This window comes from Myotis daubentonii, chromosome 12 (genome assembly GCF_963259705.1).
Source record: "Myotis daubentonii chromosome 12, mMyoDau2.1, whole genome shotgun sequence".
Lineage (NCBI taxonomy): Eukaryota > Metazoa > Chordata > Mammalia > Chiroptera > Vespertilionidae > Myotis > Myotis daubentonii.
This window is the reverse complement of record NC_081851.1, coordinates 67,010,343-67,027,246: the sequence shown is the minus strand read 5'-3', so window position 1 is coordinate 67,027,246 and position 16,904 is coordinate 67,010,343. Positions and strand designations below refer to the sequence as shown.

At 51.0% G+C, this 16,904-nt stretch overlaps 1 protein-coding gene across 1 annotated transcript in view; it reads right to left on the bottom strand.

Annotated features, from left to right (window-relative positions):
* ALK (ALK receptor tyrosine kinase) overlaps positions 1–16,904 on the bottom strand; it is a 577,143-nt gene that overhangs the window by 57,698 nt on the left and 502,541 nt on the right. The window contains exons 10-11 of the mRNA XM_059660239.1: positions 6,303–6,397; positions 6,014–6,142 (exon numbers count right to left, since the gene is read on the bottom strand). Of these exons, the coding sequence (XP_059516222.1) occupies positions 6,014–6,142; positions 6,303–6,397 (224 nt within the window). The remainder of the gene's footprint in view (positions 1–6,013; positions 6,143–6,302; positions 6,398–16,904) is intronic.

Here is a 16,904-nt window from a genome sequence, read left to right as displayed (position 1 = left end):
GGCCAGCGACAGGCAGCAAGGGGATGGCTCCCAGGGGGCGTGGAGTTAGGGCGGGAAGACTTTGGAGTGAGCTGGTCCTTGGCTTTGCAGTTTACTGGTGGGGCAAGTCCCAAAGCCTTTCTGATTCTGTTTCCTCAATTCTGCACTGGGGAAAGTAATCGTGGCTCACATAAGCCCTGGACACATATTCTCTCACATGATCCTTTCATCACACCTTTGGGATGTGAACACCATGTTTTAAGGTGGGGAAACAAAGACTCAGAAAGGAGAAGGGAGTGACTTTCAGGAAGTGGCACAGCTGGGACTTGAACAAAGGCAGTCAGTGCTCTAAAAGCTGTGCCATGCTGCTTCTGGGGGGTGCGGGGGGCAGGGGAGGTTGGAGGGATCAATGAGATATGCTGGATGTGCTTCGTCACTGTGGGCAGGTGAAAGGAGGCAGCCTGCGGACAGGGAACATTCACCTGGGAAGCTCCGCTGCAGGTGGCACTCTGCCCGGGGAGCCTCCAGTTCTAACCGGCCACCTGTGGACATGCAATAGAGCAGCCCCTGCGCCTCGGTGTTGGCCACCCGTTAGGGAGGTAGACTGGCTCTCCCGCGTGCAAAGCTGCTTGCACTGGACAAGACTCCTTAACGTCAGTAACGGGGATCATGAATCCGAGTTAGTTCCACGCCAGCTCTCTTCCTGGAGCGTTTGGGGGAGAGAGGCGCAGCGAAATAAAGAGTGACATCCTAATTAGGAGGGCGCACCTGCTGCAGTGACTGGGCACCCAGGAACCTTGTTCAGGCTGGTGCTTCCTGCGTCATCACTAGTTTGCTATAAATAGACGAGAATCTAAAATTAGTAAAACAGGAGAGAACATGAGGCTCTCGGTGCAATAGTAGGCCAGCTGAGCAGGAAAACGGTCAGTGCCTAACAGTTTCCAGGAGCTGTATCTGTGGCCCCACGCCTGCCGAGCTCTTCGAGCTGCCACCCCAATAGAATGGGTGCTGGCTGAGTGCGGGCCACATGCCCAGGGAAGGCTGGAGCCACAGAGGGCCGCCAGTTTGCTGCAGTGATCAGCTCTCTTGCCTGTGCGTGGTGCATCGTGTGCCCAGAGCACTGTTTTGAATATTAGTGAAGATGCACGTGTGCTCTGTTTAACCAAAAACTGACATTAGAAGCAGGAGTTTGAGAGGTTGGAGATTCCTCCAGGAGACCTTTTCAACAGCGGGATTCTTTTAAATCAGGGGTGGGGAACGTCCAGCCAACAGGCTGTATAAGGCCCACAAAGTCATTTGGTCTGGCCCGCCAAGGCATTAGGGGTGAGTTAATTAAACGTTTGACCAAATACAGCAGGCTAACTTTTAAGCTGATACTTTTGTATGGCCCGTGGATGATGCTATAAATAGCCAAATGGCCCTTGGCAGAAAAAAGGTTCCCCACCCCTGCTTTAAAATTTATCACAACTGTATCCTTCCAAATGTTATTTGGCTTAGGAGATTTTAGTTTTCTATGTGATATAAAAGCCATCCTTTAGCCTTTTATATCAGCTGTAAAATTTCGGGCAAAGTTACTTAATCTCTGTGGGCCTCGGTCACCTCATCTGTAAAAGGAGGATCATATAGTACCAGTAACCGAGAGACCGCATATGAGAGAGCCCACCGCAGCTGCTCGTGGGCCTGGCTGGGCCTGCAGGGCCTGAGCGTAGAAGGCTGCGCTGGAACGAAGACCCCAGGGCGTGAAAGGCCAGGCTCTGGGCAAGGGGCTGGCCCCGCAAAGCCTGCTTTCCAGCAATGCCGTCATCCCCAGAAGGCATGCTTAGAACATAATGGCTCTCGCTACAAATTCTATTAACTCTAATAGTTGTTCTGTGGTGAATGGATAATGCGTTTAGCAGAAATAGACCCAATCAATTTATATGAAACACATAAAACTTTCTCATTGGAATTGGCATCTGTTCTTGAATCACAGGAGCGTATGTGGGAACGGACAGCCTGTCACCCTCACTTCTGGGCACATTCACCGTGTCCTGGGTTAATTAGAGAGCTGGGCCAGGTAACACTCGGGCTCCCTTGCGCCATACCCTTCACCCTCAGACCACGGGGCTGGGGACGGGGAAGGACGTGGAGACTGTCTACTTCAAACCTTGACTTTAAAAAATACCAGTTTTCCCGCCCTTGTCTGTGTTCACTTTGGCCCTTCTTACATGAGCTCTGTTATCTGGTGACACGTCCAGGCACCAGACGAGGAATGTCCAGGATCGCAGCTGGCTAGTGCAGGCCTGCCCAGGCCAGGCCCAGGGGTTCTGACTCCCGGTCTAGTGCTCTTTTCATGATCCCACTCAGAAAATGGTAAACCAACTGTCACCAACCAACTCGGAGGCAATTCTGTGGTTTGAGCCAGAACTCCATGAATTGTGGTGACTTGCGGGTTGGGCCCAAGGTTCACGCCGATTCTCAATTAGACTGAGCAGATCCCTTTCCGCTCTCCCTGCACAGCCCAAGGAGAGAGGGGTACAGAAGCGGAGGCAGGTCACAGGACAGGGGTCCCGCCTGTCCTTACCTGGGCTTTCAGAGAGAGACAGGATGGCGAGCCTGCTCCCACCGCCTCACCACTAATGCTCATTAGAGAGAGAGGGAGAGCGCCCGGAGCTCAGTGATTGCATTATCCCAACCATTTGGTTAGTGTAATTGTATGTGCAAAGCTGACAAATGTAATTTTCTCAGACTTAATACTTGTCCCATTTTCTCTGTTTTTTTTCTGATTAGCTAGTGACTCAGGCTTCCGAGAATGCTTCCTGAGGCACCTGGCCGGGCTTTTCCCTGCCAGGCCCTCATTGGAGGGGAGGGCTGGCTGGAGGGGGGCAGTGAGGGCGGGGGGAGAGACGAGGTGTATTTAGGGAGATTTGGAAGCTCTGTGAGTGAGTCTCCCGAAACTGCCTCGGTGTTTTCAGGCGATGCCCTAGCCAGCTGCCCTGTTCCAGCCCAACAGAAACAGACAGCGCTGAACTTTGGCAGGAAAATCTTATCTTGTCTCCTCTGACAATTGATTTGTTTACTGATCATGCAGGGGCTCTCAACTGGGACGCACTACCCCTCTTTGCATTTTTGGTGTTGATCTGTGGGTTGGAGACTTGGATACTCAGAAGTAGCTCAGCTGGCTGAAAAAAATGTAGATTTCAGGTCCCCTTCCTTACCAGGTGTGGGCCACGTACATTCTTCCAGATCATCTTCCTCCTCCCTACAGTGGGAACAGCAGTAGCTGGCCCTGGGCAGTGAGGATGGGAGGAGCTGACGTGTGGAACCCCCCAGCCAGGGTCAGGTGTGCTCATGGATTACTCCTTTCCTTCCCTTGCCCCGGGGCCCCAGCCCTCCCGTCCTCTCTAGGGGGCCTCCCAGGTAGGATCTCTAAGTTTGGGTTAAGTTGTAGGCTGTGATCTCCCCGTTCCCAGGCCACTTGGCTCCCTTGGGCCAGAAGCTCCAGAGCAATGAGTACGTGGCCACAGCTGGTAAGGAAGGGGACCTGAAATCTACATTTTTTTTCCCCCTGTTGTGCTGGTCGCATGGAAGGTGGGTGTCAGGCCAGTGTTTGCCTGGTGATTATTTGAGTGGGTGTGGCCCTGACCTAGGCCTCTCCATGAGCCCATTGGACCCCTCCTCCTCCAGGACCCTCCTCCTTCAGGACCCTCCTCCTCCAGGACCCTCCTCCTTCAGGACCCTCCTCCTCCAGGACCCTCCTCTGCAGCACTTCTCTCCCATAGGCATGTAACTGGACTGTAATCATTATCTACCTGTTCTCTCCTTTTCTAATCTGTGAGTTCTCTGAGCTCCTGGCTTGGATCTGGTCCTGCTCAGCATTTCTGAGCACTGGCCTGCCCTCAGAGGAGTCTGCTGGAACTGTGGGCTCAACATGGATCCAGGGGCAGCCAGCCTCCTCTCCCTGACCGTGAGCCTGAGTCCTGGCCGGTGCTGATGTAGAGGGCCCAGTGGACCTGCTCCCTTCCCCCTATAAATCCTCTTGAAGACAGAGGCACCCCCACCACATACCACTAGGGTCCACAGCAAGGTGGGACTGGGAGTCTGTCAGGCTGGGGGAGAGATGCCTCCCGCTACTGAAACACAGCAGGGGAAGGGGAGTTGGGAGCTTGCCTCGGCTTCTCCCTCACCTGAGCTGCTCCCTGATGTGGCAGTGGGTCCTGGGGAAGCACTAGCTCTTTATTGGGTTCTCTAAAGCCTACTGAGGAGCCTACTGAGGCTGAGTGTCTTCTTCCCTTTGAGTTGGGGTTGCTTCAGAAGGGGGTCTGAAGACCCAATGCTGACCCACAGCCATCTGCCCATCACTCTGCTCTGAGGCTGGGCTGCTCAGTAGAGGAAGCTGTGTTCTAGCCATTGTCATCTCCAGCCTCTCAGGCAGCCACTCACTTCTAATTTTATCTGGAGGTGGTAGGGGAAACCAACGCTTTTGAGCCGCTGTGTGATTTCATTAGTCTGAGTGGCCACTGGCCAGGCCCTTATCGATCAGCCCTGTAGGGACAGTGGGAGTTTATATGGCAATAAACCCGAGTCAGGCTGGGTGATGGCAGGTTTCTGAATGTCGGCTGCAGGGGAGCCAGCAGCTGACATCTGAGAACCGAGCTCAACATTAAGTGCCCACCAGTCGATCAGTAAGTGTTTCCGGAACTCCCGCCATGTACCCAGTGCTGGTGGTTAGGCAGGCGGTGGCTTGCCGTGACGTTTGCTTAGTATGTCCTGAATCTATCACAGGAGCCATGGTTGACCAAGGGCTGGGAAGTCAGGGAGGTACTTCCACCCTTCTGGGATGAGGTGCAGGGAAGACCACTCAACAATGAAAGCAGGTCCTCCCTCGTGTGACGGTTTCATGAGCCATGAACCACGAGGCAGGGGTGGGAAACAGAGACTGCGGTGTGGAAAACTGGAAAGGTATTTTGAGGTTCCAGTTAAAGGAGAAGAGAGAAAGGGGGAGGTAATGGGAAAAGCCATGAATTCTTTCCCTGGTCTGGAGCTGTGAGGTCAGGCAGGAGTGAGGATGGGATAGTTAGTCCTTGGGTAGCTTTTCGGAGGAAAGGAAGAATGTCTTCAAACACAAAGCAAAGCTAATACTTAATACGTTGAGAGTCAATGGATTCAATGTAATTTGCAGCAAATAAGGATTTCACATTTATAAGTAGAAATGAGAGATTTATCATTTATCTATCGGTATTACCTTTTACAGGAGGAAGAGTGTGTGAATGGTGTGCTGTGCTCCTGCATCTCCAGGTTACTCATGTTGACAGAGGCCTCAGTGCCCAGGCCCATCGCCCACCTGGGGAACCCTGACCTGCGGGTGTGGCCCGGAGGCCTTCATCCGCTTCCCTGGGGCTGGCTCACGGAGCTAATAACTGCTGAGGAACATCATGCTGGCACTTGAGACTGATCCCAAATGATGCCCTGTACAAAGAGTAGCTGAGAGTCACTGCTGTGGTTTAGGGCACGAGGCTGAAGAGGCCTGTGTTGGAAGCGGCAGAGCCCCCTCGAGCGATCCTTCATCCCGGGACTGCTGAATCAAGCAACGTTGAGGGGAGCCAAGCTCTGGAAATGTGTTGGATCTGACGCTCTGGGGGCTTTACCCATGATGGGCTAGGCTGCCTTCCTGCAACAGATAACCTTGGGCTTGGGCCAACCCTCTTTACGTGGAGGAAAGATCTGAGGGAAGGTTTGCTTTGTTCAGTGAATGGAGACTGGTGTCAAGGGGCTGAGGTGAGGAGAGGTCACCAGCCTGGTTCTCTGCTTGTGCCAGGGCCTGGGTGTTCCCCGTGCATGGAGGAGTGCTCCTTCTCACACTTTTCAGAAGCTCTGTAGCAAGAGGACCAGCTTCTTCTTGGAGCCCCATAGCCAAAGTGCAAGCAATGTCCCTTACAAAGGTTGACATCTTATTCTTTAAACTTAGCTTCCCATCCCGATCATAGCACCCACCTTGCTTCTGCCTTTTCCAACAAATAATCACTTTGCTCAAATTTGTAAGTTGCACCCTTACCTGTAGGGTCAAAGATGGGGGTCTCTCTTGGTGTATTTTCCCAGAGTTTCATCTCCTTGTTGGGGTTTCTCTCAAACAGATTTCTTGACTTGGGTGCTGTCTTCTGCAGCATCTTGTCCTCCCCACTGACTGGAATAGAGAAGACCCCATTGGTTGAGTTAAGTGAGGCTCTGCTGTAAGGAGGTGAGCATGCCCCAGGGAAGGTGGGAGAAAGTGGCTTAGGTGAAGGAGGGACAGTGAACCCGGGTAGTCAGGGTGGGAACAAGTGCCGGGGGCTGGGTGGACTCACTGGTGAGGTAGCAGTCCAGGCTGATGGAGATATTGTCAAAAGCCACGGTGGCTCTGGATCCTTGTCCCCACCATGCGACAATCTTCAGCCAGAACCTGTACATGTGTTAAGAGGAGTGTGTGTGAGGAACAGCCTGGATTGGCCACATCTTAGGACTCAGTGTCCAGCAAACGGGTGCCGAGACCCTGCTCATGATCAGGGTTCATCGGCCTTCCCTGTCTCAGAGCGGCTGTATGAGGAAGCAGTCAACATCTCCCCCTACTTCTCCAGCACAACGCACTGCCCTCTCTGGGGGACTGTTCCACATGTTAATCCAATTTGGAATTTGGTGCTCAGGTCTAGAACTCCTGGAGCCTCTGGGAGAGCTTTAACTTTCTGGGAGTGCAGGGTGGGTGGACATGGGTAGGCCTGATGTTCCCAGCGGAGTTGAAGTCATTGTGAAAATATTGAAATGATTCTGTACCAACTGAGAAAGAGCCACTGTTCCCTGACAGTCCCCTACCTGTTGCTGCAGGCTGCCCTGCTCCTTCCCTGGTGCCCCCTGGATTTCACACAGTGGGGGTATCAAGGATTTGGTGTCCAGCATCAGTTCCCACTGGGGTTGGTCTGTGCAGTGCCCAACTGGTTGTTAAATATTAAAAGATTTGATTCTGAGCCTTGGGGGTGGTGGTAAACAACACAGAGTGGGCCATAAGCATTAACAATAAACACACTGAGATATCATCACTTTCCACCTTTCTCATAGCCTTGCAGGTCAAGGACTGTGGCCAGGGAAGCTTGGGAGTAGGCTAAAAAGAACACACCTTCAGTTCATTTGTCTCCTGGGGAGCCGTCCTCCTGGAAGGCTGTCAGCCAGATCATTCCTGGTGTGAAGTGAGAGTTTCCTGAGAGCTTTAAAAACCTTCCCCCTTTCAAAGTCAATCCAGAATGACCTGCAGGAGGCTGTGCAGTCTCTGGTGTGGGTGTTAAAATATCAAGAGAGGGAACCCATGCCCCAATGGGTGACTGAGTTAATCACATGTAGGATGGCCATTCCATGGAATGCCCCTCCCCAATACAAAAGGATGGACCAGATACAGGCTGTAAATTGGATGGAGCTGAAAAACATTATGCTGAGTTAAAGAGATCAGACTATAAATTAAAGACCTCATCATTCCATTCATAGAAATTACTCCATTTATATGAAACTAGAGGCCCAGTACTAGAACTCCCAGAGGGAATTCAAAATTTGTGCATGGGGGAGAGGGGTCCACTCAGCCTGGCCTGTGCCTGCTTGCAGTCCAGGACCCCTTGGGGGATGTCTGACTACTAGCTTAGGCCCACTCCCCACTCCCGCCACCACCGCTGTGCTCACCAGCTGTGAGCCCGGTTTCTGACTGAGCAGCACTCCCCCTGTGGGAGTGCACTGACCACCATGGGGCAGCTCCTGCATTGAGCATTTGACCTCTGGTGGTCAGTGTGCATCAAAGTGACTGGTTGTTCTGGTCATTCCGCCATAAGGGTCACTTAGGCTTTTATTATATAGATGTCTAGAATAGGCAATTCTATAGACAGAAAGCAGATCAATGGCTGCTTATGGCTGGGAGTCGGTACAGTATTGACTGAAAACCAGCCCAGGGTTCTTTCTAACAGTGGACTGTGGTGCTCTCTGTACAACTGTACATTTGCTAAAAGTCATCAACATGCACACCTGTAGCTCAATAAAGCTGTCAGTACGAAAAAGAGAGAGAAGGAACCCAGACAATAGAGTGGGCAGCCAGGGGTAGCAAGAGCAGAAAACCAGCGTGTTGGCGGGAATGGGAGACTGACGGGTTGGAGACAGCGGGACAGAGAGGGCAGAGGAAGCACAGGACACAGGCCTATGGGGGATTCTAAGAGAAATCTGACAGGAATACTGAATTCAAGTTGCTTACTGTCTAATGGAGAGATGAAGAGTGTATACATACATCAGTGTAGATAGGTAGAGGGAAGTAAATGCCACATGAGGTGCGGGTAAAATCCTCTGAGAGCTCAGAGGAAGGAGGAAGTCCACCAGGCTGGGGAGGTGGGGAGCGTTTCTCAGGGCAGGTGGTATTTAAGTGGGTGTTGAAAAAAGAAAAGGACTCAAAGGTGTGGGGATGGAGGGCAGTGAGGAGAGGGCATTCTCAGTCGAGGAACTGAAGTGAGGGATGTGTCAGAGCAAGTCAGGGCCCCTCTGGCTCGGGTGTGAGAGGTATGGAAGGAGGTAGAGATGGTGAGAGGCACATGTGTATCACACACCTTCAGTGGCTTCTCCGAGTCTTGGCAAGATTACAGCTCTAGTCCCCCAGATCTCCATGGAGCACATGGTCCATAGTTGAGTTCCTGGCCTGAGCCTAGCTGTCTCAGGACACAGTAGGCAGAGCTGCCTGATGCTCCTACACAACTGTGGGTAAGGGGCCCACAGCCACTTCCTGAGTCTCCCCTTTCTGATGAGGTCATCTCCTAATCTGACATCCATAGGCCAAGGGCCACGCTGGGCACTGGTTTCAATGCTGAGCTGCATCATGGGTGTGCCATCCCTATGGGCCTGGGGTGCCTGAGCCAGTAAATGATATATGTGTGCCCATCAAGCATGGGGGGAAGGGGACAAAAACTCCTGTTTCCCCCTAAATGGGCCCTTCTGGAGAAACTGAACATCTCCCCTCCTATCTGCTTTATTATCGAGAGATTAGAGCTGCAAAGTTCTCAACCAGCCACTGGAACTCTTAGCATGGACAACATGATGCAGGCTGGGGCCGGGATGGTTTCTAAATAGAAGAGTTTCTAAGTGCTTTGTAAGGCAATGGCGATGACAGCTGCTGTTTAAAAGAGTTTGATTGACACTTGGAATTGCACATATTTTGAGTCAGGAACACACAATAATCAGGGAAGACTCAATCAGATGTCGAATCAGCTGTAAACACGAGATGCTGCTTCTGTCTACCTAGGAAGCCAACCCATCCCTACAGGCTCCAGATTCCAGAGGCTACAGGGAAGGGGCAGGTGGGGGAACGGGTATGGGAAGGGCAGGGGTGAAGCAGAGGCAGTTTGGGAATGGGGTCTGGGGATGGTAGGTGATGGGGCAGGAAGGAGACAGAAGAACCATCCTAGGAGTTTCTTTTCTGTGGGGGCCACTGGCCAAGAGGTGGCCACTGGGGCCACCAGATTCAGGCTACTCTACTTTGCATGGTAGCTGGTTGTGGGTCTTCACCTGAACCTCAGGTGAAGAAGAGAGTGCCCCTGGCTCTGTTCAGCCTCTCCCTGATGGAGGTGGGTGAGGCTTCCTCAAGGCTCTCACAGTCGTCCTGGCCCAACCACTCTTTTCTGTTGACCGCACCCCACCCCAATGCAGATACCAGGCTACTCTCCAGAGTGGGCCATGGCCTCAGGCTTCAGTTCTGGCATGTGCCCCGGGGACTCCTCTGGGATGAAGAAGAAGTTCTAGCATGTACTGGGCTGAGTGCTCCGGGTCCGAGGGCAAGTTCAGGTACCAGGTGAGCTGCTCTGGGTTTGAGGGAAAGCCAGGTCCATTCCTGTCAGGATCGCAGGGGCCAGGTGGTGTAATGAACATACAGGTTACTCTGCTGCCCCTTCCCCAAAGCCTTAGCTGTGTGTGGGGGAAGGGAGCCGAGCCCCCATGGCCAGAAAAGTCATGCCCTCCCTCTCCGTGGGCAGCTGGGCAGGGAGAAAGAGGCAGCTCTTTGGGCTCCTCCAGCTCCCTCACTGATCTGTGCTTCTTAAGATGGTGGTAGCTGAGCTCCCTCTTTCTAGCCCTCAGCATTGCAGACTCCACTCCCTGCCCTTCAATGGTTCACAACTGCTCAACTCTTTTGGTTTCTCCAAAGAAGGCACTTTTAATTGAATGGGCTGTTGTTGCTTTTTCTCTTTTTTTCCAACTGTTGGAGTTGGCTAAAACAGATCTGGCTGGAGATCCTGGCTGGAGCCTGGCTTTTCATAAAGAATGCGACCTTGGCTCCTGGCTGCTCAGCTTTACAAAGAGGCCTGTTGAAAGTTGGCCCCAGGGGATTCTAGAAGGTGGCCATCAGGACAGTGGGCGAGGCGAAGAGGGGTGGCCTTGGAATTGGGCGTCTCCCAGATTCCAGGCAGATCTCCGTGTAGAAAGTGCTGATGCTGCTCACGCACAGCTTGAAAAACGCTCCATCTAGTTTAGATCACAGACCACTAATGGACAGTGAATGTAACGCCTTATTTGCCACCCTGCCAGCCTTAGGGGCTGACAAAGCTAATTAAGTTCACTTCATGATTTTAAGTAGCTGACGAAAAGGTGTGTCTGAATGTGGACCAAGGGAATGGGAATTATTTGGAGAGAGGACAAGACAGAATGGCTGGACTGGGTAAAAGGCGTTTGACAGATGGGCCGCATGTCTCAGATTCCTCTGTCAACCACCAGTGGGCTCGGAAGGAGGGAGTGCCCAGCACCCCTCTCGCAGCTGAGGCTCGGCTGGGCTCTGGCTGTCTGTAGAGAGTTGGCACATTCTGCTGAGGAAAACCGCCTTCTCCGATGGCTCACTGCACAGTTGATTTGCTCGGCAAAGTATTCTAAAATGGACCGTCACAAAGCTTGGGTCGCACTATGCATTTCTATTAGAACAATGTATGTGATGAAAAAGCCTTGCTGAGTTCGCCCTATTGTCTGTGTAAATGACTTCAGTGACCATCAAAAAGGAGGGGCTGATGGCCAGCTTGCGGTTCTTGAGACCAGCACTGGCTGGGACCTAATGACCACACTGGGCTCATGAGAATCACCTTGTTCATGGCCAGGTGGTCCTAATGGACACACGGTGGAGCCCTGACTCGAGGAGTCTTTGGCTCTTGCCCAGTGGTGGGGTGGCTGGACATACAAGGATCTCCCCCACTCTCAGAAGTAATTAACCATCTCCTGACTTGGTTTCCCCTCTGGGCTTAATGACACCAAGAGCAGTGAGAATGTGTCAAGTGCCCGGAGGAAAGAGAAGGAATGTACTTGGTGGGGGAGGGATGTTCTGAAGCTAGATGGTCTGGAAGGCCAGCAAAGAAGAGCAGGGACCTCAGGGGAGCATCGTCTGACTTGCCTGGAACCAGGAGACAGTAGCAGAGGCACGATGGGCACGCAGGTCCCTCATTCCAGGCAATTTCTTTCACTGTCCCTTGCAGAACTACCCCAATTCCTTCATTTCATTTAGTCCTATGAACTCCATGACTTTGGTGAAGTACAATAAGCCCCTTGGAGCAATTGGGGACCTGGAGGGTATCCAGATCTGGAAAGTGCCAGCATCCACTTTTCCCAGAGAGACTGGGATGGCCCTGCACCTTTCTCGGACACACAGACATTTCCAACACGGCCCTTTCTGCTGTAGTGCTGGCTGGTGGCATGGAGGGCCGAGATGGTGCTGGAGATGGTGGCACCTCCCAAGGTGAAAAGACACAGGAAAAGGGATCTTTTCTCCCCTGACAAAAGCATCTCATGTGGGTGAACTAGCAGCCTTCTCTGATGGAGACTGAGTTTCAAAAGGGAGAGTGGAGTGAAGACTGGGCTATACACTTGGGGATCCTGGGCAAGTCACTGAAACTTGGTCAGCGCCACCTTGGTTTTTAAAAAAATCTGTCGGGTAGGTATTTCCATAGTGGACATCCTTCTTTAACATGGGAGATTCCAGTTCACCGTTCCTGTCTTGTATTACATTTTATTAGAAATCTGTGTTTCTCCAGGTGGAAATTTAAGTTACATATCTCCCCACATGCCTTCAAGCAAAGATTATTTTATGTACCAGCCACTATGTTTACAGCTGGGGGTATAGCGATTCATAACAAGGATCCTCACTTTGAGGAGTCTGGACAGATTTGTAATTCCCATTATTCACTGATGAGAGGATTTCTAATGTCCCTTTCAGACCGTTCCTCACAGAGCTACAACCTATATAACCTGGGAAAATACTGAATCTGGGCAGTGAGAGAGAAGTCAAGAAAGAGTCAGAACTGGATGCCTAGACGCATGTACACCGATAGGCAGAAGAAGCCCTCAGGAGCAGGTGTGGTTGTGGGGCTATGTCCAAGGTGTGGGTGGAATGCCAATCAGGCGGCTGGGAACCTGGGTGGGGACTGAGGCAGAAATAAAGACTATGTATTACCTGCATGGTGGTGAGGATGGGAACCACGAGCATCAGTGAGGTTCTTGGAAAATAGCATGTAGAGAACTGGATTCTGCTTTGTTTCAAATATCAGCAAAGTCTTATAAAATGGACTGTCACAAAAACATACGCCCCTGTTGACTTGTAAACTAAGCTGTGGATATTGCTAGGAAAATCTTGAGCAGATCTGAACATCCCATAATTCTAAAGGGGTTCCTTCCCCTATTTCCATTTTGAGCGACTCCTTCCTAAACCAGGCTCACAGGCCGGATCTGTCTCACTGCTTTGCACTCTTGATTGTGGAAACGTAGCAATCAAAGCAACAAAACTTGTCCCAAACGTCACAGTAAATCAGTGTTAGAAATAGGACTTAAAGCTCAGAATTGCTAATCTACTCCTTGCTCCAATGATCTGGGATATTTTCTGAGAAAGAAACAAGGCCAGACCCTTCCAGAGTTATGAATGTTTGATTTGTATACATCAATGCCTTATTGCACACGGCATCGCTGAGCCACCAGCCCTAGCTTCCTCCTCCTCAGAGGGCCGACCCAAGGCTGTTCTGGGCTACAAGGACCTTTTCTTCTCCAGCTCCTCTCCCCCACTTTATGACCTCCATTTTGAGGCTCAAATCATTTCACATTTGGTCCCTCCCAAAAGCCTTCAACAGTCTCCAGGCTCTGGTTTCCTATTCTCCAGCCAATCCCTGGGCGCAGTGGCTCTATCCCTACAGCCCAGAGCACAATGTCCACATTCACCCTCTCGAGGAAACTGCTCAGGATTCTCTGACACAACCTTGCTGAACCCACATGAGACAGCCCTGTCTCTGAGCCTCAGCCCATCCCAATGGCCTTCTTTGGAATGCCCTCTCCCTTTTACATTTCCCCTAAGACGTAAGTTTTCCTCAAGTTCCATCTTATCCTTATCCCATTTTCTTCACGACAGCTCCCCTGACACATGGAGGTCACGGTGCCCTTGAACCTGGCCATGCTCTGTGGGGCCCTGCACAAAGGGTCCTTGTGTTACTGTTTGCCTCTCAATGCACATGTTTTATGTCTTCCTCAGCGGGCAGGCCCTATGTTCCAGCAAGGGGCTGGGTCATATACCTCTTTCTATTTCTGTACTTGTTGGGGGTTTAATATATGTTTGCTGACAATGTGACAGCTAATGGCACTTCTCCAGTTACTTAACCTCCTGTCTTGCCCACAAGAGAGTGGAATTTGACATTCTATGCCAGTGACTTGCAAATGTGGTTAGACATCAAAGCCACCTAGGGAATTAATATATATATATTAGAGGCCTGGTGCATGAAAATTCATGCACTGGAGGGCGGGGAGGCCCTCAGTCCAGCCTGCCCCCTTTCACAGTCTGGGAGCCCTTAGGGGTGGGTGGTGACCCGGCGATCAGGGGAAGGTGATGCCCCATCACACCTCTGCTGCTGCCACTGCCGGCAGTGCAAGCCTCGGCCGGCCCTGGTTACCTGAGCCTCGGGCAGCCCTGGGCGGCTGGGCAGCCGCCATCTGAGGCTTGCCTGTGCCTCAGGCCAGCCCTGGGTGGCTGGGGGGCTGAGGGGACTGGGAGACTCCAGAGGCAGGCACACTGAGGGGACTGGGTGCCGCCATCTTGTGGCAGTGGGTGTCACCATTTTGAGGGTGTGGCAGTCAATTAGCATATTCCCTCCTTATTGGCTGTATGTGCTGCCATCTTTGCAATGGCATGAGGGTCAATTAGCGTATTCCCTCTTTATTAGATAGGAGATATATATATATATATATATTCCTGGACCTAATATGTGATCTACTGAATTTGAATCTCTGTGTATGGGGCCCAGAGCAAAAGACTGATCAGTGCTCAGTGTAGCTAAATAAGGAATCAGTATTCTGAAGTGACACTCTGACAGATGTCCAGAGATGGGGACTGTATACATTGGCTTATTTCATGACACAACATATCAGTTTCCCCCCCATCAATCAAACCCGTTTTCCTTTCTTCTGGGCACACAGCTAGACTACATTATCCAGCATTCCTTGCAGTTAGGTATAACCATGTGACTGAGTTCTAGTCAATGGAAAGTGAGCTGAAGTGATGATTCATAAAAATCTTCCCATGCAAAATCGCCAGCCCCCTCCGTCCCCCACGGCCCCCCCCACCTCCACCCCCGCTGCCTCAGACAGTCCTGGAGGGCTGGAGCTGGGGCTGTGCTGCTTGTCTGGGTACCACGTGTGACAGTGAGTGCTGGCTGGATAAATCAATACATAGTGCCTGGGTGATTGTGAAATTGTACCATTTCACACTTGAGCTTCTTCAAAGGCTACTTTCTGATGAAGTGAAAGAAGGTGGAAGAAGGACCCCTAAGGAGGAGCCTCTATGTTTAATTGCCTGCAGGCCCTTGGCTTAACCCCGCTGCCTCAGTATTCTCTCCTGGAAATGGGAGATGACATCTGCCCTAACTTCCCAGAGGTGGGGGGCAGGGTGGGCACCTCACATCGTGAAGGAGGAAAGCACTGGGAAGAGAGGTCCGTGGCTGCTGTGGGTGGGAACAACATGGGCACAGAGTGTGGGGAGGTTCAGGAGCTGCTGTGACAGGTGCTGGCGTGTGTGGGGGGTGTTGCCGAGTGTGACATCCACTCCTATGGCATCTCTCCTCCCTGGGGAAGGACGAGGCGGGGAGGTGAAGGCAAAGCAGCTACACATGGAAACGTGTGGGGAAGGGGAGGCAGGCGGTGGAGACCACACGCAGGGCCTGCCCTTTGGCCGGCTTCTCCTGGGGACAGTGCAGCCACCGAATGGCCTGGATTTTCCGTGTCAGTCCTTATGAAAGTGAACTTTATTCTCTACAAAGGGTGATTCGCTAAATATACAACTAAATGTATTTTACTTCTGTGCCTCTGTTTGACATGGCACATTAATACTAGTATATTTGCAAATAAAAAATGTCTACCAGCACCATGCATAGTCTTGGGGCGGAGATCATCAAAGGCATGCTAGATGCTGACTTGAAAGGCCTGTGGGGAGCGGCCCTGTGCCCTGGAAGGAACAGGGGAGCATCCTCCTCCTCCTGGGTTGCCCAGCTAGAGGCGTTAGAAGGCAGGTAGGCCAGCGGGGCTGGCGGCGAGTGGTCTTAGGTAGAAGCTGGTGGTGGGGAATTAAGATGATGGATTTCAGGGGGTGGATGAAGCAAAGGAAAAGGCTAACTCAGAATGAATAAGAGGTGTGGTCTTAAATAATCCCACACCAAAATGTTTTGTTAACAACAATGGCTACCATTTATCAAGATTTCTACTGCATGCCAAGCACTGGCCACTCATTTTCTCAGGTGATTCCACAGGAAGCAGACTAGCCTACAGGTTAAGGGAAAATTACTTCACCTCTTTAGACCTCAGATTCCTCTTATGAAAAAGTGGATTAATTATAGTACCCACCCCAGGGGGTGGGTTTAAGGATGAAATGAGACAATGCCTGTCGAGTACCCGTTACAGTGACTGGCAGGCAGCAAGTACTCAACAAACGCCAGCTCTAATCACCACCATTTAGAGCTCTTCCCGTGGCTCTATGAGAAAGATGTGATTCAATTTACAAAAATTTGACTTAAACCCAACTTCATCAGAGGTGTGTCTAGACTTGCAAACTAAGGTTTATTGGACATACCTGGATTTCCAGTCACTGGAATTTACTATCTCCCTACTCAGGCAGGAATATGTTGTCATGAAAATGCCCCCTAATGCCTTTCTCATCACAGAAAGATGCCACTCAAAGGGCGAGTATTGCTGAGAGCACCTGATAAAACGGGGTTCTGTGGATGAGAAACAAGACTGGACCAGGAGAAAAATCTTGGCTCGTGGAGTCTCTGGTCTCAGTACATGAAGATGTAGCTGCATTTCAGTGATCCTGTTTGAAAGATGCATTTGTGAAATATACCACTTGTCATTTATGGCAAAAGATGCAAAGGGAATAGGAAATCTAAATATCTCTGGAGGCAATGCTTTTTCTTGTTAGGCTCTGTATATAGTGCACAACTAAAAGCCTTCATAATGATAGTGCAGCCCACACACGCCATGAGTGATGTGCTTTCTGTTTGGCTGCCCGACTGCAGCGGTTCTTGAGACATAACTTGATCCATGGCGGTTCCACATCCACCTTGTAATGAGCTAAATTTACCATCTGCCTCTGCTCTGTAGACATGTTGAAGTTTAGGATGGTGTGGGGACAATGTGTTTCATTTAGTAAGATGTGCGATTATAAAGAGGAAAAGTTGAAGTATGTCCCTGAAAAAGACTGACATTTAGAATAAGGGGAGAGAACTTGTCTTTCTTCCATTTTGAGAAAAGAAAAGAATTAATTCCAGCAGAGAGAGTGGAAATTGAATGGAAGGGGAAAAGATGAAATCGGGAGAAAATGAAGAAAACTAGTGACATGAGGTGGATGTAAAGCAATGCAATAACTTTTAAGTGCACATCAAGCCAATATTTAAATTGAT